Genomic DNA, 22,860 nt, shown 5'->3' on the forward strand with positions numbered 1-22,860 from the left:
TCAGACCAGGACATATAGAAGTCCGTAATATTAGCCAATATCCTTTACGACAAAGCCATGAATCATGATGGCCAGGTGGCATTTGCAATTTATGGAGGAAAAATCATTATTGGAGAAAGCGGTTTATTGCATTATTTTTGCCTAGTAAAATTGTTATTAGCAATATTCTGAATTATTATTATTTTTTACATTTCAATTTTCAGTTTAAGTTTGAGTCATTTTTTATTGTTGCTGTTTTTAATATTTATATTTAGCTTTAATTTATATTATAATTATATATAAAAATGAATAACATAGTTTTCTCTTAGTTTTTAGCGCAAACAATAAGTGCAATCATAATCAAAGTACTCTCTCAATATTCAAAGTGCAAATAGACACCAATTTTTTCTTCAAGCATGATACAGAGCTGAGAGATGGTTACAATTACACAGCCCAGCCTAAGATAGCTTTCATATTGTGAGATATTTGCATGCATCACGGAGCCGCTTTGAAGACGCGGGATATTGAAATCGTGTTTGAATGCACACTCGCGTTTTACTTTCACTTTCGATTTTGCACATACTCTGTGAATAGGGAATGGTGGTGTTGAGCGCATTCTACAAAATAAGACATTTGTCTGACGTATATGCTGTGTTGTGCAACAACTCCTCCGCCATGGTCTTCGTCATGTGATCAGTGAACTTTTATTCCTGTACAGTGGATTTCGACAAAAGAGGAGCTACATCCTACATCGTATGTATTGACAGTACCAATACTAATATATATTGCTCTGCCTCTGAAAGGTGCCCTAGAACCAGTTTTTACAAGATGTAATATAAGTCTAAGGTGTCCCCTGAATGTGTCTGTGAAGTTTCAGCTCAAAATACCCCATAGATTTTTTTTTAATACATTTTTTTAACTGCCTATTTTGAGGCATCATTAACTATGCACCGATTCAGTGCGCGGTCCCTTTAAATAGAGCGCTCCCTGCCCCACAAGCTCTCGACTATAATACAGTGCATTTACAAAGTTCACACAGCTAATATAACCCTCAAATGGATCTTTACAAGATGTTCGTCATGCATACTGCATGCATGCGTCGGATCATGTGAGTATAGTATTTATTTTGATGTTTACATTTGATTCTGAATGAGTTTGATAGTGCTCCGTGGCTAAAGCTAACATTACACACTGTTGGAGAGATTTATAAAGAATGAAGATGTGTTTATGAATTATACAGACTGCAAGTGTTTAAAAATGAAAATAGCGACGGTTCTCTTGTCTCTGTGAATACAGTAAGAAACAATGGTAACTTTAACCACATTAACAGTACATTATCTAGTCATGGATCATGTCAGTTATTATTGCTCCATCTGCCATTTTTCGCTATTGTTCTTGCTTGCTTACCTAGTCTGATGATTCAGCTGTGCACAGATCCAGACGTTAATACTGGCTGCCCTTGTGTAATGCCTTGAACATGGGCTGGCATATGCAAATATTGGGGGCGTACATATTAATGATCCCGACTGTTACGTAACAGTCTTTTAAACAAATGAGATTTACACAAGAAGGAGGAAACAATGGTGTTTGAGACACACTGTATGTCATTTCCATGTACTGAACTCTTGTTATTCAACTATGCCAAGGTAAATTTAATTTTTGATTCTAGGGCACCTTGAAATGAGTTTCTGATAGATAAAATCAGGTCCTTCCCAACATTTTTTCTTATTAAATATCCTGTTTCTTTCATAAATATGCCAGAAAGCAAAAGTAAAATGGGTTGCATTTGGTGTTTCATGTTGACTTTAAATTGAGCTGTGTCTGTGCTATTGACTAGGATATTTCCCTACCGTGCCAAGAAGCAAAGATTCCCAGTTTTCATTTGCAAAAGACATGATTTCATGATCGAAATCAAAATACTTCCTCTTGCAGCACAGAGAGAGGTGATACAACACCAAATGGGCCAAATCTACCCTGCAATCCAACAGAATGAGGATCATCAGAAATTATATTCAGCTCTTCAGATCAGTTCTGCATTGATTCTCTTGATTCTGCAAACAAAACAGATGAAGTGAACTTACCAGGTCATCGGAAGCCTCTGGATGGTCTCTGGACCATTTGTGCACGCCGAGCACTGGAACTGATAAAAGCTGAAAGGTGAAGCGGAGACACAGATGAAAAGCTTTAGAAAGAATTAGCTTAGCAACAGCATGTGCTTAACAACAGCATCAGCCTCACCGGTCTCCATAGAGAAGAGGTTTGGTCAGGCACTGAGTGCAAGCTTCATGAAACCACTGCCCACAACTCCCACACTGCAACATCTTCAGATTCCACCTGGCAAAACAGCATGCTTTAGTTTAGACATACACACACACTCCTGAAACTAAAATGAACTCACTCTGAACTTGCTTCAATTGTTGGTTGTGCAAATCCATTTTAAAGAATTTACTTTATACATTTTCTGCATTGCGCCCCAAAATATTTATACACTTAAAGGGTTTGTTCACCCAAAAATTACATTTCTGTCATTAAGTACCCACCCTCAACCCGTAAGACCTTCATTCATCTTTGGAACACAAATTAAGGTATTTTTGATGAAATCCATGAGGTGTTTTATCTTCCATAGAAAGCAACGAAACAACCACATTCAAGGTCCAGATAAGTAGTAAAGACATCGTTAAAATAGTCAATGTGACTACAGTGGATCAACCTTAATGTTATGAAGCGACGAGAATACTTTTCGTGTGCAAAAACAAAACAAAAATAATGACTTTATTCAATTTTCCTCTTCCCTATCAGTCTCATACGCAGTTGGCGGAGTGAACACAGTGCAGCGCTTCCGTGTTTACGTCCAAATGCAGACTCAGTATTGGCCGGCTCCTGCGTCAGCATCACACGCACGTGTCATGGTGCTCACACGAACAGCGTCGGCCAATACCAAGCCGGTGTTCGGACGTAAAAAACACGGAAACTCTGCACTGTGTTCACTGCGTCAACCACTGTAGTCACGTTGACTATTTTAACAATGTCTTTACTACTTCTCTAGGCCTTGAATGTGGTAATTTCGTTGCTTTCTTTGGGAGAAAAAACGTTGAGATTTTAGATTTTCGTTGAGAAAAAACGTTGAGATTTTCACAGAACTAACGACTAACAACAGTTGGTTTGATGTTTTGTTATGCAAAGACATTCGTACATGTTCAACTGTGAGTAAAGTGTCCAATATATACATATACATATATATATATATATATATATATATATATATATTATGAATTATTAATATTATAATCATTTAGTGTTGGGGTAACGCATTACAAGTAACGCAAGTAACGTAATCCGATTACTTTTTTTTCAAGTTGTAATGCAATGCATTACGTTTAAATTTACAACAAAATATCTTAGTTATTTTTTCAAATAAGTAACGCAAGTTACTTTGTTTTCCCATTTAATGACTGACAAATTTTCTGAACTCAGAAAGTGCAGAGGTATTGTGTGCGCTATGTAAACATGATGGTTATTGTAGTTCTAGACTAAATGTGAACAGGCATTTACTAATCTCACTTGCACAAAAACAGATTCAGTATTCCTCAAAATAAATAAAAATAGTGAAATGCAAACTCAGAATATTACGCAAACCTGCAATAATTAAATATGTTAAATTACACAAATACATGTCCTACTTTATGTGTTTTAATCTAACTTTATTAACCAATGTCTTTGCTGCTGACCCTTGATAATACAATTCAACCATACTAATACACTGCGTTCCAAATTATTATGCAATTGACATATCAGTAAGATTTCAGTACAATAAACATTCAGATTTTAGTTTTTCTAAGTTAAAAAATAAAAATGTTTGTTTGTTTATTTATCCATGTCTTTTTAGATAACTGGTATCAATCTCAGACAAAATAATTTGCCAGGTCTATGGAAACCCTACTTAGAGGTTGTTCCACATTATTAAGCAAGTCACAGTTCTGATGCAATATGGGGAGGAAGAAAGATCTTTCTGAAGATGAAAAGCATGAAATGGTGCAATGTTGTGCAAAAGGCATGAAAACAACTAATATTGTGTGAAACTGAATGGAGATTATCAAATTATCATAAGATTTGTGAGTGATTTAGAGGACAGCAGAACTCGGTCAGATAAAGGCTTATTAATTAAAGTTCCTATCAAAAAAATTAATTGTATTAAAAGGGCAGCTATAAAAAAGCCAGTGTTGAGCAGCAAACAGGTATTTGAAGCTGCTGGTGTCTCTGGAGTCTTGAGAGCCTCACCATGCAGGCTGGCAGTTGTGCGTAAAGATGCATTTTAGACACCACTAACCAAACCTCACAAAGAGAAACATTTACAGTGGGTGTAGAAATACATTTTCAAACAGTTTTATTGCTGTGGTGTTTTTTTTCAGCATGGGATAGTGCATAGTGCATTGTACAAATAGTGCATTGTACTATGCACTATACTCCTTTTTATACCATAGCTGAAAATGGCCAGTTATGAGCTCCACATATCTTGCAAAAGTAATTTTAATACCCTCCATCTCACTTCCCAGTATTCCAGCCCAAATAATCACCCACCAGCTCCTTGCTGACGTCACAGTCTTGTTGGAATGTGGTGGCCATTCACCAACCATCCAGAAATCCATCCATTTAGACCATCCATTGTAGTACGGCATTAGTCAGTGAATAAAACTATTTAAAAATGAGTCTTCATGTATTTCTAAACCCACTGTAAATGTTTCTCTTTGTGAGGTTTGGTTTGGAGTGGCTGAAATGCATCTTTACGCACAACTGCCAGCCTGCATGGAGAGCTTCTTGAGACTCCAGAAACACCAGCAGCTTCAAATACCTGTTTGCTGCTCAACACTGGCTTTTTTTTTATAGCTGCCCTTTTAATACAATTAAATTTTTTGACAGGAACTTTCCTCAATAAACCTTTATCTGACCGAGTTCTGCTGTGCTCTGGATACCAGTTATCTAAAAAGACATGGATAAATAAACGAACAAACATTTTCTTAGAAAAACTAAAATCTGAATGTTTATTTTACAGAAATTTTACTGATATGTCTCTTGCATAATAATTTGGAATGCAGTGTAAGCAAAAAGGACTTTAAATCCTATTCTTCTGTAATCCAGAATGGCAGCAGAGCTGAAAGATTTGTTTGAGCTGCGCCCTCTACTGTTCAAGCATGAATTTGCATTTCCTTCAGCCTGAGGCTTATTCATTTAACTTTTTTGTTATTAATAAGAAAACAAGCAAGCCCAGGTGAGAAAAAGTAACACAAAAGTAAGGCAACATATTACTTTCCATAAAAAGTAACTAAGTTACTAGTTATTTTTTTAGGAAGTAACAACAATATCGTAACATTTCACTTTTAAAAGTAGCTTTACCCAACTCCACTTCTGGAATGATATATTGCTTGCTGTTTCTAAAAGTAAGTCGTATGCATTATGTATTCAGTACAGATATCCGAATGGCCTATTATATTTGCCAAAATGTGCAAATGTCCAAGACATTTTAACACAAAACTGAACTTTTAAAAAGGTCCAGCATACTGTTTAACACACTACTTTTCAAAATATTCAATACACTAAACTTAGGCAGTATATACTGCACATTGTGCAGTTGAAGTACACTAATATTCCAATCTAAACATTGTGATAGTCATGTGAGAATGTTATAAGTCGGACTCACTCTCCTGGTCCAGCACAATAGCAGTAACACTGCTGCTGGTTGGTCAAGTGCTGCGGGTCCCAGTCTAGAGATGACAGCTGATAGGGCAGCCGCACTTTCATGATCTGCATGAGCCGTGCGAAGCGTCCTCTTTTTAACGCTCCCCCTCTCTAGGACAGAACACAGCTCGTCATTACAATGTATCTCACCTCTCTGTGACAAGCGCTCTCCTGTCATGTAAGCACATTTAACAGCGATTTCATCTGAAGATTGAATTTGGAGAAGACACGCTGAAGGAAGTCATTAATATTTCCTGCTGCGGGGGGGTTGGTGAATATGATTTTATCTTCAAATCAGCATGTAAGGCCTGTGAAACGAGCGCACTGACAGACGGATTAAAGCACAGGCCCATTTAACGCAGCTCTACCACCGCCATCACCTGCAGAGTGCTGCAATGTAATAAATACGCAGTCGAGTGCAGTAAGCCATGGATACCCTTTATATCTCAGAGCAAGATTAAAGACTTGTGTTAGGATGTGTGCCATTTGAATTAGACCTTGGATGCCAACGTTGTCCATGTATCTAAATATTCATTTCGGGATTTAAACAAAGTACAACCTTTGTTGCGACTGCAAAGACACATTGGCGACATATCCAGCTGTTGGGGTCAACTTCAGGTTCAATGGGCGGGGTGTGGCACTCTGGATGATAACCTGGGGAAAAAATGGATCAAGAAAACAAGTGCGTCATAAGTAACATACACTGCCCGAGTCCAGACCTTAAATTCAGTGTAAGTTTTTGGGATGTGCTGGAGGAGACTTTACAGAGTGCTCACCTCTTGCATTGTCATTACAAGATCTTGACCAAAAATGGATGCACCTCTTGATGGAAATAGATGTTGTGATGTTATTTCCATTAAGAGGTGCATCCATTTTTGGTCAAGAACTTGTAGAACTGGTCAAAAACTTGTGCACACTGAATTTAAGGTCTGGACTTGGAGGTGCCAAATTCATGTGTGAAAATGATTCTTTATGCTCCCTCCCAACCATTCTTTCACAATTTAAGCCTGGAATACGAACATGATACGTCTTCTGACATGGTTGTTTAAGAAATGAAAAGCTACACACTCCATAAGTTAGGGTTAAAAGAACTGTTCCCAAACATAAAACATGCTAGAAACATAATAATCACAGAAACAATGATGCAGTCACAGACTCTTAAAGGTGCCCTAGATTCAAAAATTGAATTTACCTCGGCATAGTTAAATAACAAGAGTTCAGTACATGGAAATGACATACAGTGAGTCTCAAACTCCATTGTTTCCTCCTTCTTATATAAATTTCATTTGTTTAAAAGACCTCCGAAGAACAGGCGAATCTCAACATAACACCGACTGTTACGTAACAGTCAGGATCATTAATATGTACGCCCCCAATATTTGCATATGCCAGCCCATGATCGAGGCATTACACAAGGGCAGCCAGTATTAACGTCTGGATCTGTGCACAGCTGAACCATCAGACTAGGTAAGCAAGCAAAGACAATAGCGAAAAATGGCAGATAGAGCGATAATAACTGACATGATCCATGATATCATGATATTTTTAGTGATATTTGTAAATTGTCTTTATAAATGTTTCGTTAGCATGTTGCTAATGTACTGTTAAATGTGGTTAAAGTTACCATCATTTCTTACTGTATTCACGGAGACAAGAGAGCTGTCGCTATTTTCATTTTTTAAACACTTACAGTCTGTATAATTCATAAACACATCTTCATTCTTTATAAATCTCTCCAACAGTGTAGCATTAGCCGTTAGCCACGGAGCATAGCCTCAAACTCATTCAGAATCAAATGTAAACATCAAAATAAACACTGTACTTACGCGATTAGACATGCTGCATGACCAACACTTTGTAAAGATCCATTTTGAGGGTTATATTAGCTGTGTGAACTTTTTTTTATGTTGTTTAAGGCAAGTGCGAGCTCTGTGGGTGTGGAGCACGAGATTTAAAGGGCCACACACCCTGAATCGGCTCATTTCTAATTATGCCCCAAAATAGGAAGTTAAAAAAATGAATTAAAAAGAATCTATGGGGTATTTTGATCTGAAACTTCACAGACACATTCAGGGGACACCTTAGACTTATATTACATCTTTTAAAAAAAGGTTCTAGGGCACCTTTAAGTATTTGCCAATTTAAATCCAAACAGCAACTTTTTTTTTCTTTATTACTGTATACACAAAGACAAATTAAACAAAACGCAAGAGTAAGATATAAATCTACAGTTCTACATAATCTACATAAAAGGTTTTTATATGTCGGATTACCGTGGCGACATTTGAGGCAGTTTACGAGAGGTTCTTTAAGAGGCGGAGCATCACAGATACAGCACACCTCCTCTCCTCCTGAAGAGACTGAACACAGGAAACAAGAAACATGGTCATTTACTGGACAGACGACAAATAGACAACTTCAAAATATCTAGAACACACCAACATTTCATTATTTTGATCTTTACTTCAGATTTGTTATTAACAAAAAGGTTGCACTTTATATTAGGTGTACAAAAATAAGTACAATGTACTTGTTGTGGTCACTTTTGCTTTAGCTCTTTATTTTACAGTCCTTTTCGCATGTTGTTATTGTAGTAATGACATAAACTGGGTAATAACTAGGTACTAACCCTGAACCTACCCCTAAACTTAATGTTGTTGTTACCTTAAGATTACTCAGTACTTTCATGGGTAAGTACATTAAAAGTGCACATAGTGTAAAATAAAGTGTAACCACTTTTGCTGCTATTGAGGTGGGATACGGGTAAGGTTAGAGACAGGTTTGATGGTATGGGTAGGTTTAAGGGTGGGTTAAGGTGTAAGGGAAGTGTCAAAAGTGTAATTATAGATGTAATTACAGAAATTAATTACAGATGTATTTACATTCATGTATTTTTTTTTTAAATTAAGTACAATGTAAAAACATGCATGTTTACAATAAGTGCACTGTATCAAATGATTAATTTAAATGTTAGTTCATAGTAGTTAAAGACTGTACCAACAAAAAAAAACATACAAATGGAAAATAGGCCTATATAATAATGCATAGTTTCTCAAGTAATATTTAATGTAAAAGGTGATGTGCGCCATTTTTTAGATGTTCAAAAAGAAACCTATTGAGCCTGAGACAGCAACACTGGCTCAACCAATAGTGTGAGTTTGGGGCAGGACTAACTTTTTGATTGACCAATGGCAGAGGAGTAGTTTTAGGGAGACCTTTTTCCCTGCAATCCATTTGGAAGGGCTCATCCCTATGTCCTAATCCCTTCAAAGGGTTTACCCTCCGGAGTGAGAGCTTCGAAGGGATGAAGGGTGTAGGGGTCAAAAAAAACTCTTTTGGAACGCACTTCTGCATCATCTTAACGAGACAATCAAGGAGGCACATTTTGTACGCTGGTTGACCCCCAAAAAACACGCTCTGAACGTTGTTCTGAACGTTTGCGTTGTGCAAACTGCGCCTTTTGTTTAACATTAGTTTATTTATTTATATAGGTTTATCACACCATATTGTATATTGTGTCTATGTATTTGAAACATTTGAATGGACTGATAAAGTATTTTTGTTGAAGTACAATGTCGTGTTGACCATAATAATGTGCCTCGTATAAATAAGGTATGGTAAAATCAAACTCCAACGTCAAATAACTTCCCTGTGCAAAGGATCATGGGGGCCCGAAGTGTCTCTCAGTTGCCCCCTTCAAAATCCTTCATTCCGAAGGGCCCTTTGAAGTGGCCAGTTTTGAGTACTTCGGTTTGGAACAACACTTCAATATGGCGGCCATGATTGTTTTCACTCCCTTCGGAGGGCGATATATCCCGTTCGGAACGCACCATTTGAAAACAGTTTCGTTTTTGCAATTCCATTTGGCAATGTCAGTTATGCAACAGAGAAAAAAAAAATTTGAATGAAAATTAAAAGTTAAAATAAACTTCTAAAATTCTGTATATCACTCCTAATTCTTTCATAAGGCGTAATTCTGATACTATATCCAAAGTTTATTATCACATAACCTGTCTTGAACATAACTGGGTCATTTTTCACTCCCGGACAAAAAGAAAGATTTAAGAATTTATATTTTTCTTATAGAACAAAAAGCCTATTTTTACCATGTTTTATTTTTATAGCATATTTTTCATCTAAAATCTCATTATTGTAATGCAAAAATAAATCTCATTCTCATTTCTATAATGAAAAATAAGTAAATTATTTATTAATATTTTATTAATATTTTATTAGTATTTAAAGTATTTATACTTCATGGCAGTGTTTGTTGTATTGATTTATGTTGATTTACCTTTATTTTTATTTATTTATTTATTGGAAATTAAGTAAAAAAGTAATGAGTAATGATGAAAAAAATTGGGAAAATTACAACAACAACAACAACAACAACAAAAAACTAAAGTAAAAGGCATACATTATAATGTCAACGAAAAAAAACAAAAACGTAATAGTCCTAAAAACAGGCTTTATGTTTTTAAGCAAAAAATACATTCTTATTTATTTTTTTACATTGGATTTTGGATGCATTTACTTACTTTTTGAGCTTGAATTTAAAGTTTATCCACTTACATGAGTGGATGTCTTTCCTGAGGACCCAGAATTCAGAGTTATCCTCAAATCTGACCAAACAGCACTGCTTGACACTGTCCACCTGCAAATAAATACAGTTAAACATCACAAATAACACGACACTGATTTACAGCAGCACAGCAAGGCACACGGTTTAAAACTTGCTGCTTCCCTCTCTCTGATACAGTGTCTCGTTCTCTCTTCCAAACAAACTTAGAGCAAACTTACTCGTTTGACATTGCCAAGGTACAAAAGTCCATCGCTCCACCTGGCTAAAACATCCTCTCCTTCACTGACTCCCCCCATCCTGAAGAGCGCGGGAAAGAAGAGTGCAAAAAAGGTCCAGACACATGAAATTGTGTTTCCACACAAGGAAACAGCAGCAGCCTAAAGGGTTAAACTCTGTGCATAGCGACAGTATACAGTACAGTAGGATAAATGATGAAGAGTCAATGCACATTGCAGTGCCACACATGATCAAAAACACTGGCTGCCATATGCAGCGGACCATAATATATGCAGATGCCACAACAATGCATGAAAGAGCGCGCAATTGATTGCATGCAAAACGCATGGCCAGATGTGCTTAATCAATGCACACAACTCATCAGAGCAGACACACATGATGGCACGCGCATGCACATATCAATTAACACGCATGACAGATCATACGTGGACGGGATGTACCTGTGTTAAGTGTTCTGCTCTGCTGGGGTCACAGAGACGGGGAAGAGATGTCAGACTCACATGAAATGCCTGATGCCCGGTGTTGTTCTGCGTCTCAATCACTGTCCCGAATAATCGGCGGGTTTGGAGAGTCGCGGTGGATCAAACGCGCGTCACTCAAGCCGTCAGTGCGCAACCGTCTGTCCGTCCGTCTTTCTCTCTGTCTGTCTTCCCTTCATGTTCCCAACCTTCCTCTGTCTCTCCGTTGATGCTATCGTGCGTGTTTGTCAGGGAAGCGGCATGAGAATCAGCCCGAGAGAGACGCCATCATCATCTCTGCCTCTCTCTCCTTCGACTTGTTGTGACGCAGACATAAAACACAGGGAGATGGAGAGGGAGGGAGATCCTGAGAACACCTTCACATCTGTACGACTGACCGACATCCCACCGGATTGAAAGCCGGCACGACCACCTGCGCCCGACCCCACAGGCGCTCGGCCAATGCCGCAAACTCTCAGCGGCTCATTAGGGAAAGTTTGGGGCTGCAATTAGTCCGGCAGAGCCGCGCCGCGGACTTTTTGGAGAAAGTTTGAAAATGCCCTTGGGTGCCGGCAAAAATGTGGCAAAGCTGTTACGCGCTGCCTTTCCTGAAAACGAAACGAAAAAAAAAAAAAAAAAAAAGATTTTTATGGAAAATGTTTGAACCTGCGTCACAGAAAAATACCATGTTAACCGATATGATGGGAATACATTATAAATAAATCGGTGAGGGCAAGTGATAATAAAAATACAAGAAAGAAACGCTCATTTTACACAATATTTATTTAAAATAAAATGTTAGGCTATATGATAAAATGTTTGGCATTAATATTATGCATTTCTTAAACAAAATTGTGTATTTATTTTTAAAAAATTAAGATGAAACACACTTGTTGTGTACAATATTTACACAAAATAAAAAAAATGTAAGTACAATATAATATTATCAATAAATTATATATACATACACGTGTATATATATATATATATATATATATATATATATATATATATATATATTATTTTTGAAGACAGTTAATGTAAATATAAATTTATTTTTGTATATATATATATATATATTACTGTTATTACTATTATATTATATTTATATTATTTTACAGTAAAATAATATAACTATAATAATACATATACAGTTAATGTAATATAATATAATATATATATATATTTTTATTATTTTATTATTATTATTATTATTATTTTTTTTTTTGAAGAGCACTAATACTTCTGTCCAAATATCAGTCAATGTATTTACCATTTAGACCAGGTTGATTAAGGCATTTATTTATTTTTATATTTACATTAATTGTATGTGTGTGTGTGTGTGTATAAATTGTTGTTTTACATACAAGCAAAATTCTATGAATAATATGAATTTTGTTTTACACTTTTATCCTCTTGAAGAAGACATTTATTTCATGTCACAACACATATCCTACTGGTAACACAAGTAAATAAGGTAGATCAAAACAAAACAAAATCATGATATATCAAACACTCTTATTGTGATGATAGTAGTGCAGGAATGTTCAAAATGGCCTCTGGCGTGTCTTTTGTAAAGCAGTTCTCTGAGAGTCCAGCAGAGGGCGCAAACACAAAAGATGCAAAGATGCAAGCTAGAGACTGGCTTAATTCCTGTGCCAAATTGCAGCTAACTCAAAACAGTCTGTATTTAGTAGCTTTTAGATTCTTTCTAACTTAGTGATCAAACATGAAAGTGTTGTGGGTAACACATTTTGTATAATAAGTTGTTGCCATGTCATTTAGAGAGCAGGTCTAAAGAGCTTGATAGAAGTGATAAATTATTCATAAGCACCAAACCACTATTTTAATTAGTCCACTCCAACAAATTGAATGCATGGCTCACATTACCAATGCTTTTATTCACCATAACAACCTTTTAATAAACACAGAAACCACCGTGAGATGCTGAGGTCTTGCATAACACGCACAGCTTCTAACTCCAGAACAGATGGATAGTGTCCTGACAAACTGAGGGTCACAACATGTTTCTTGTGCATTCAGTAGCTTTGTTTTAAAATGGAAAATTATGAGCATATTCACAAACGCATAGTTTTGTACCTTTTTGCCAGACGTTTATTGTTAGAATAAACAAAACATGTAAGAAGTGCTTAAACAAACACATTAGGTAATTCTAGTTTTTCCAAATCCCCTTGGGCTGCTAATTTATGCCATATGTGGAGCGCTATAACTGGAAATAAATGATAATAGACTGTTATATCATGTTTATTTGGCGGCTAAAGAAATGGATTATTTTCCATTGCACAGTTGTATGCTATTTTTTGTTCATATTTTTGTTGTTAAAGATCTTCTTGTCTTCAAGGCCCTGCCATAAAAATATTGCAAGGTCAGAGTGGAGTCCACAGCTGGCACTCTGCTCAAGGATTAGCTTTAAATAATCACCCTGCTAGGAACTGTCCAGCCATTCAAAAGCATAAATCATTTACATCAAAAACTTCAACACCGCCGGCCACTTAAAATTCAGGCCGTGAAACAACATCAGGCAATAAAATACAACCTTGACAATGTGTGAGGGTACACACACACCTACACACACACCTACACACACACACACACACACACACACAGACAGCTAAATGGGACTTCTTATTGACATATTCTTCATAAATGAAGCTGATATTTATAATTGGGTTGGGTAGTTGACACATAGCTTCAAAATCAAGATATTAGGTTAAAATTTATATGTGTGTAAGAGCATTTCCACTGTATTTATTCATTTTCTTCTCATTTTTTCTAGGATCTTTAATCACTCTTGTCCAGTTTGCATAATATGTATGGCAAATTAATTATGAAAATACTAAATGAAATATACAGAGTCTATTTAGTCACTCAGTATTAGGTCATAGAACCATAATTGTGTAATAATAGGCAAATGAGACAATTAGTTATTAGATAGTTACAGGAATAGTTACAGAAAAATAAAATAATTGCAAAAACACAAATGATATTTAAAAAAATAAAACTTATTTCAGATGAATGGGGGAAATAAAGTGGCTCGAGTAGCAGAAAAATAAAATGATAATTAAAAATAAAATATTTTTATTCAAATGGTCGAGAGGAAAAAAATGGATAGAGTAGCAGTGCAACATAAAATGAAATAATAAAATAAAAGTAATTGCAAAAAAAAAATAACAAAAGATATTTTAAAAATACAATTATTTTATTTCAGATGAATGAGGGATATAAAGTGACTGGAGTGAAGCAGCAAAATATAAATAAAATACAAAATAAAAATAATAATATAAAATAAAATAAAATAAAATGCAAAAAATAACATGATATTTTAAAAATAAAATTATTTTATTTCAGATTAATGAGGAAATAAAGTGGCTGGAGTAGCAGCAAAATAAAACAAAAAATAATAATAAAAAATATTGCAAAAACAAATATTTAAAAATAAAAATGTTTAGATGGTTGAGTTTTATTAAATAAATAAAAAAAGTAATTGCAAAAAATAACATGATATTTTATATATAATATTTTTTATTCAAATAGAATAGTACTTGAGAGAAAAAAAGTGGATAAAGTAGCAGTGCAACATAAAATGAAATAATAAAAATCAAAGTAATTGCAAAAAAAATAACAAATGATATTTAAAAAATAAAATGATTTATTTCAGATGAATGAGGGATATAAAGTGACGGGAGTAAAGCAGAAAAATAAATAAATAAATAAATAATAATAATAATAATAATAGTAGTAATAGTAATAATAATAATAAAATAAGTAATTGCAAAATAATAATAATAATAATAATAACATTTTTTTTTTTTTTTTAAATAACATTTATTTCAGATTAACGAGGGAAGTTATTTAGAGTAGCAGCAAAATAAAATAAAATAAAATATTTGGTTAAAATAAGAACATGAAATGGAGTAACTATGCAGCGCGTCAAAAAAAAAAAAAAAAAAGAAACTGGATGTATGCGTTGCTTCGGAAGCTTCCAGTGTAGACACCTTTATACCAAATAAGTTCGTATCGCGACGCGTCCGGTGTGTAGACACTGCGTTGTTGCCAGCGACGCTGCTGGCTGCTCTGAATTTACCGGGTACCGCTCCTCATCGGTGCGTCCAGCCAATGACCACACGCGCTGGAGTAACAGCAGGAACTGCGCCCAACGCGCCGCTCGCGCGTCACCAGAGCAGACCTCACCAACACGCTCAGCTCACCGCCTTCATCGGGCCGATAAGCGTTGACGGGTGAAGCAGGAGGGGAGAGATATGGAGGGACAGAAACTCTGACTTCCGAGGAATCTACACGCAGGGGCGGATGGACGTGATATTAATCTCCTAACAGGTATGTTTGCGCTTCGGTCCGGTTGTGATCGCGCAGAGGTGTTTTGTGCTTACGAATGTTTGTGAGAGGATGTACTGTCCTGTATGAGGTATGTTGCGAACTGTAAGTTCACGTGAGAAAAGTCCTGTGCGAGACGTACTTTGACAGTGCTGACATTAAATGACATTATGTGAATGTTGTCCTTAGGTACTTCCCTCTTAGATTCAGTAAACAGAAAATAACGCAGTTAAGCTGAGTGCTTTACGCATGGTTGGGGTCAGATGAAAGAAAGCTTTATTTTCCTGTTAGGTTTGACCTAATTCAGTCTTGTTTTGCACACTAATACATGTTTATCCCTGACTAGTGAATGGGTGCATTCAGAAGAGCAGTTACTCGTTTAAAAATGTGTCATGTTTATGAACTTGCACTTGTTTAAAAGATCTTAAAGATTTTTGTTTATTGCCATTTGTGACAATGGCACTGAGTTTTGAGCTGCGCTCTTTCCATCCTTCTCTTCCTGAAAGAGATCTCTATCTGCAGGCTAATATAAATACCAGTGAGGGAAAGGAGACAAGGCAAGGGAGGGGCGTGAATTCAAATTTGAAGTTGTCTCTTGGCAGAGGGAAATGTAAATGATGAAAACAAATGATCTACCAGGGCAAATGACTCCCTGTTGAGCTGCTTGTTCCTCTCCAAATGACCTGGGGTTTTGTTTTTGGGCCAGCGGCACCATCATGCTCCCCCGTAGTATGAAAACATCTGGAGTCGAGCTGCCAGGAGTGGGTCCGAGAGAAGTGCCCCTCATTGGATATCGACCCCTACAGCCAGAGGTCGACGGACCTCCGGATCAGCTGTGGAAGGAGAATGAAAACAGGGAGGCAGATCACACACAGGTAAGATGACAATGATGTCACGATTCACTCCTTATCATCATTTATATGTTATATTAATATAATGAGGGATCAGGAGGAGAGGTCACACCTTTGGTAGGATCTGTAGGAGATCAATATACACTAAAAAATAATGTTGGATCAACAACAACAGCAAAAATTAACGCAACAGTTTGAATTAATTTTTTTTGAGTTATGACAACTTATTTTCATATTCGAAATTATGTTCAACCAACAAGCTACACTGAGTTGGAGGAACTTAACAATTTGTAGCATAAACACAATTTTTTAAAGTTGATTACTCAGAAAAATTAAGTTGCTCTAACTACCAGAGTTGTAGCCCTGGAACCAGTTAATCTTATCTAATTCAGTTCAAATCAACAGTTATCATAGCACATGCTAAATGTAACCTATTTAGCATGTATATTTAATGAACAAGATATTACTTGTCACTGGCATTAGCACAGTCATTGCTTATAGAATCAATATGTTTACCTTCATGTATCTACTCTTCAGCACAATAGTAACCACAAAACTCCAACATTACAGAAACTCTTTTAAATGTCAAACATACCTGCATTAAACACTATAACAGGTCTTTCCTTTCACTAAAAGCAAATAAATTAACACTTAATTTCAACATTTATTCTCCTTATCCAGTCCTAATGCAAAGCATGATGGGAACTAGAAGTCCACTGTCTAATTTCTAAAGTTATCAAGACAATTTAATTAAGTTACTACAACCCAATTAAAAAAAAAAGCCAATTAACGCATACATTTGAGTTGAAATTGCTAACAATATTAAGTTGATGTAATGATCAACATTATTATGTCAACAGAACTCAACAAAAGAATGTTTGCAACTTAAAAGGTTTAATTAAAACAATACATTTGAAATTTTAACTTGAAACCATGCATTTATTTGAGTTGTGGTAACAGGTCCCCTGAATTACTGTTTAGAGGGTGAATATGTAAAAATTGACAAAATGTAGTGCTGTGTCTATAGCCTACAGTCAGAATGTAAAATCAATGCTTACTAAGAGGCAAATGTGCTTATAAATAAAAAAGTAAAAAAAAAAAAAAAAAGTTTGGAGTTAAGAAATTAATACTTTTATTCAGCAAGGATGTGACTGTTAAAACATTTAGAATCTATTTCAAATAATGAACTTTTTATTCATCAACTGTAAAAATGTATTACAGTTTCCACTAAAATATTAAAGGTAAGGTAGGCAAATATATATATATTTTTTTTAAACTATCGCTGCGTCTGAATAGAGTACGTCAGAGATGACGTGTTTTTGTAGGCCAACCCGGAAGTTAGTGGCGCACGGGTTCCCTCGATCGAAAACCTATGCATTTTTCCCATAAACTTTTGGAAAATCGCAAAAAATAAGCTCTGTGTTTAACAAAGCGTTATGACACTTACACGTTTTGTCCATCAAGATAATCTTTACAAGTTAACACAACATTTATAAATTTTTTATACAGCCTAAATAAAGTCGTCAGATATAAAAAGCTAACAGGCTATAAACGGACTACAGCACACCATGGTCGCGGATCAACGTCACCAGCACCAAGCTTCCTCAAACTTTATTTAAAAACACGCTCGCTGATTATGATCTGCGCTGTGTATGAATACTTATCCACCTTTTTATGAAAAATGCAGACCTTATTTCAGGCGATTTAGCAAAAAGCCATTCAAAAAAACCATAGACTTTATGGCGATGGAACCGGAAGTCCTAAAATGCTAACTCGCTTGCCTACACAAACACGTCATCCCTAAGGTACTCTATCAGGGCCGTAACCACCATACACATTGAAGGGGACAAGTCCCCCCAATAATTAGAAATGGACAAATATTTGATATTATTGATGCTTCTCTGCTGTACTCCATTATGCACGGCTTTGTTTGTTGTTAGGATGACAAAAAAAAAAAGTTTTAAAAGTTACATTTTCACTGACAGTCACTGTCAGAATGAGTGAGCTGGCCAATCAAATCAAAGAAAGCTGGGCTTATCACAGAAGACAAAGTGCGTCTTCCAGTGTGTTTTGTTTTATAGCAGTGAAAGTTGGCGAGTAAGTAGCTAATCATTTAATATTTGACAACTGTTTTATGATTGAAATATTCAGTGACTGTCAGTAATATCCAGCGAGGCAAACTACTTATTTTTATGAAATTTCGCCATCTTGAATTGAAAACATGACTGAACAAAAGTCTGAATTGCGGGATATAAACTTGCAGTTCTGAAGAAAAAAAGGAGTTTATATCTCGCAATTCTGATTTTTCTTCTCAGAATTGTGAGATATACACTCTAAGTTGCAAGAAAAAAACTCAAAAAGTGTGAGATATAAACTCAAAATGACCTTTTTTATACTTTTATTCAGACTGCTACTGCAGAACTGTTTTCTGACTCCAGGTTGAAGCTCCGCCCACAAAACACATCATCACTGTTTGCAAACACCAAAATGGTCTATATCTTTATCGTTACAGTTATTGTCCTTGGTGTGAACGGGCCCTTAGAGTGCATTTTAAATAACTGGTATTTTTTACACCCACATTTACACAAAGGGGCTATTTTTGCCACCGTCATTTTTGCATTTTAAAGTTCTGGTTAATTTTTAACCTTGGTTACAGCACATGAGTACTACCAACAACAACATAATTACTACCAAAGTGAGAACAAATATTTCTTGGACCAGGTCTTCCTCATTGGGTTTCCTTGCTTATCCTTATAATGTGTTTCTATGGCTAAGAGAAGGGCACACATTTATCATACAGTACATACGTTTTGTCTTACTGAATGTGTTGGTGTTTCATGTTAGATCAGCTTTCACTTGTGGATTAAAACATGAAACAGGATATTCAGCTGAGTTGTGACCCTTTCACTTGAAGTGCTGAAGGCCTCGTCCTCTTGAGACATATAATCATAAGGAAACTGAAGCGACAGTTGTTTGGTTCTAAGAAAAGCTGCTTTTGGTTTGACTGAAGTAGAGGGTAACACGCTGCAAATGTTCATTTGATGGGAATCTATTACATAACTAACTGTGGTGATATAAAGAGGCCGGGCTGAAAGTTCATAAAATTCAAATACGCTCATCTGTTGCTCTCCGATTGACCTGCTTTGTGTTTGTTTTAGCCTGAACTGTTTTGTTTTAGAAGTACTACAGGGTGGTGAGTTTCTTATCAGCCTGAGGCAAAAGCCCTCGTGCACTGCTGATTGTGACCCCACCTGGTATTCTCTCACGCTGTGTTTATATACCGTCAGCTGCTGCAGACGGGGTTGAGATTACGTCAAGTAGCTTACATTCATATCAAGTGTTTCCTTAAAATCAAAAGAGCTTTCAAATGAGCCACTTATTATACTCTTTATTAAAGGGGTCATGAATTGAGAAATCAAATTTTGTTATATAAGATGTCATTGTACCATAAAAATACCGTTCCTCGTTAATCCAAAAACAGCTTTTATTGAAACCAAGCTCAGAAAACGACTCGTTTTGGATTTTGTCACATTATTATGTCATAGTGCGACGAAAGACCACCTCTGCAGTAGAAGATCAACGCCTACTTCTACATAATTGCCTCTTTACCCCACCAATTTGCGCAAGTCATGTAGTAGTAAATATGAGTCTGACACAAACACAGCAATATTCCAGCATCAAAATGATAGAGATGCCTCTGAGGATTGCAAGACGTTTTGAAGTGGAAAGGTATGGAAAAACACAGTCTTTGCATTGCCATCCTTGAGATCCTAACATTAAGAAAGTGTGGATGAACATTTTTTTTAAGTTCCGCGTCAGATACTACGGATTAGTTTTTAAACAAGACACAATTCGACTCAGGCTTTTCAGAGAGACTGAAACTAAAAGATAATGCAGCGTCAACTACACTGGATCTGACAGTAACGTTGCAACACACAAGTGTGAGTAAGTGTTTTTATCATGTGTCACTATTGCTTTGTCTGTTACAGATCGTTTAATATGAACTGAGTATTTATACTGTAGCGCCGCAGTCAACTGAATAATTTTAATTTGCTGTTCTTTACTTTGCTTCGGCATTTATGGGGTTAATGCGATGGATTATCGGATACGGAAGAAAGCATGTAGAGAACGCTGGTTTTGTTATTGTTTTGAAGCCATTCACTGTAGTCCTGAATGAAAGTTTCAGTGAGAAAGATCTAATATAATATTTAAAACACGACGCTGCAAATGACAATGTATACGTTTTTCATTTTCATCTCTGAATAGCCTATAAAGAATGACAAATGATGGTACATTCATTCATAATTACGTTTACACGAAACACCGTAAGTCATCCTTTGTCAAATATAACCGTGGTAACTCAAAGTTCTTACTTATTTTAATATGCAAAACTGTTAGCCAATCATAGAGGTGGGCGTTTACTTCCGAGTCTTGAATGCAGCACGCCCATCAAAAGAGACGGTTAAAAACAGGATAGGAAATAGCTTATTACTTCTAAATTAGGATGTTTTTGATGTAAAAATCTTGATAACATTATAAGTGGACCTTAGAGAACATCATAAAATGTAAAATAAATAAATAAATAAATTTGCAGTTCATGACCCGTTTAATTTAATAAATAAATATATATATATATATATATATATATATATATATATATATATATATATATATATATATATATATATATATATATATTATATTTACATTTATTTTTACATTATATTTATATTATAAAATTATATAAACAAAGTAAACCATGCTTTTTTATTCATTATTATTATTAATAAATAATTACATAATTAAATAATAATAAATAACAAATATATAAACACAGAATATATATATATATATATATATATATATATATATATATATATATATACACAGAAGAGGATTAGGGCCAAGCAATAATAAAAAAATAAAACCATCTCGAGATTAAAGTTGTTAAATTTCGAGAAAAAACTCGTTAAATTTTGAGAAAAAAGTAGTTAAATTACGAGAACAAATTCGTTAAATTACGAATTTGTTCTCATAATTTAACGACTTTTTTCTCGTAATTTAATGACTTTATTCTCATAATTTAATGTGTTTATTCTCATAATTTAATAAGTTTATTCTCAACATTTTATCTCGACTTTTTTCTCGTAATTTAACGACTTTTTTCTCATAATTTAATGACTTTATTCTCATAATTTAATGAGTTTATTCTCATAATTTAATGAGTTTATTCTCTACATTTTATCTAAACTTTTTTCTTGAAATTTAACAAGTTTTTTCTCGTAATTTAATGAGTTTATTCTCAACATTTTATTTCGACTTTTTTCTCGAAATTTAACGAGTTTTTTCTCGAAATTTAACAACTTTAATCTCGAGATGGTTTTATTTTTTTAATATATATATTTCAAATTTACTAGTGGGTGCAGGACACTATAGTTCATTTATGTAAGTGAAGATAGCAAAAAAATGAAATGAAAAAAGTAAACTGTGACATATTATACCCCAAAATTTTTCATACAGTGGACTAGAAGTAAAATTGATAAAAATTTGGGACCTAAAATTATTCAGACACTTTGACCTGACCAAGTGTTATCTGACATAATTAAGATTACTTTTTTCTGACACAGTTTAACTCAGAGATCTTGTCATATTTTATTACCATTTTTTTAAACTATAGTAAATAAACTGTAATAATGAATGAAATGTTCAAGGTGTCTGAATACATTTTGGTTTGACAGTATATATAAATTAACCACGTTGCTTAAAGCATTCTTTACACAGTGCATAAATTATTAATAGAAATATATATATATATATATATATATATATATATATATATATATATATATATATATACATATTTATATACATATTTATAATCTCAAATAAACAAATGCCATGTAGCATTTTTGTAGCGTCAGAGTAGAAAAAAAAAAGCTTTTTCGTTCATCTAACTGAATAAACGGATATAATTGTAGTATTGACATATATTGGGAAGAGCCAAATTGAGCAAGTGAAGAATCTGTCATTGAAAACCCCATATTGATCAACCGCTAATCTGAATATTGAGCATGTGTCCGTGTCTATGCTGGTCAAGGCCCTGGTCTTCTTTCTTGTCACAACATCCTGAGTATTGACTAGAAATTGCTACACCAAGGTTAGACTCATTCAACACTTGGATTCCCCGGTCTAAAAACAGAAGCCCCGCTGGCTCATACAGACAGTTTACTGTAGTAACTTCCCTCCTGTTAAGGTCACATGACCAGCTCACAGCTCTTTGGTAAATAATGCAAAAGTCCACTATGAAACACACTGGCTCTTTTGTAGGGACTTGCTCGGATGACACAAAAGCAAGGCCAGAGAAGACTCAACAGGATGAAACGAGATCCGGCCCTCTCTTTATTCTTTAATGACTGTGGCAGGATGCATATGTGTAGGTCAAAATGTGTTTGCAGTCATCACCGTGAAACTTCCTTGTGTGTGTGTGTATCTGGGTGTAACGTAAAAACAGAGAGACAGAGAGAGGGAGGGAGGGTGGAAAGCTAGGAAGGCTAGATAATTGTTTAGCTAAAAACAACCTCATCTGACCCAGTTTGTCTACAGAGCGCTCATTATGTCCCCAGAACGGTGCACCGTGGGCCACATGCAGCACCGTGTGTCACGCAGA

The 22,860-nt window shown here is 35.2% G+C and overlaps 2 protein-coding genes across 5 annotated transcripts in view; one reads left to right on the forward strand and one right to left on the reverse strand.

Moving 5' to 3' along the window:
* phf1 (PHD finger protein 1) overlaps window positions 1–16,110 on the reverse strand; it is a 28,275-nt gene extending 12,165 nt beyond the window's left edge. For 2 of the 3 annotated variants that reach the window (XM_048152579.1, XM_048152582.1), the window contains exons 1-10: window positions 15,979–16,110; window positions 11,032–11,597; window positions 10,513–10,591; window positions 10,285–10,366; window positions 7,986–8,072; window positions 6,272–6,366; window positions 5,675–5,823; window positions 2,218–2,313; window positions 2,061–2,129; window positions 1,830–1,953 (exon numbers count right to left, since the gene is read on the reverse strand). In XM_048152579.1, coding sequence (XP_048008536.1) covers window positions 1,830–1,953; window positions 2,061–2,129; window positions 2,218–2,313; window positions 5,675–5,823; window positions 6,272–6,366; window positions 7,986–8,072; window positions 10,285–10,366; window positions 10,513–10,591; window positions 11,032–11,033 — 783 coding nt within the window. In that variant the 5' untranslated portion in view covers window positions 11,034–11,597; window positions 15,979–16,110. Of the gene's footprint in view, window positions 1–1,829; window positions 1,954–2,060; window positions 2,130–2,217; window positions 2,314–5,674; window positions 5,824–6,271; window positions 6,367–7,985; window positions 8,073–10,284; window positions 10,367–10,512; window positions 10,592–10,971; window positions 11,598–15,978 lie in introns of all 3 variants that reach the window. The other variant, XM_048152581.1, reaches the window with a different exon arrangement.
* Window positions 14,858–22,860, forward strand: part of rgl2 (ral guanine nucleotide dissociation stimulator-like 2) — a 35,131-nt gene continuing 27,128 nt past the window's right edge. Inside the window, exons 1-2 of one of the 2 annotated variants that reach the window (XM_048152577.1) lie at window positions 14,858–15,345; window positions 16,049–16,217. In XM_048152577.1, the coding sequence (XP_048008534.1) occupies window positions 16,059–16,217 (159 nt within the window). In that variant the 5' untranslated portion in view covers window positions 14,858–15,345; window positions 16,049–16,058. The remainder of the gene's footprint in view (window positions 15,346–16,048; window positions 16,218–22,860) is intronic. The other variant, XM_048152576.1, reaches the window with a different exon arrangement.

The sequence above is a fragment of the Megalobrama amblycephala genome, linkage group LG13 (assembly GCF_018812025.1).
Source record: "Megalobrama amblycephala isolate DHTTF-2021 linkage group LG13, ASM1881202v1, whole genome shotgun sequence".
NCBI classification, from domain to species: domain Eukaryota; kingdom Metazoa; phylum Chordata; class Actinopteri; order Cypriniformes; family Xenocyprididae; genus Megalobrama; species Megalobrama amblycephala.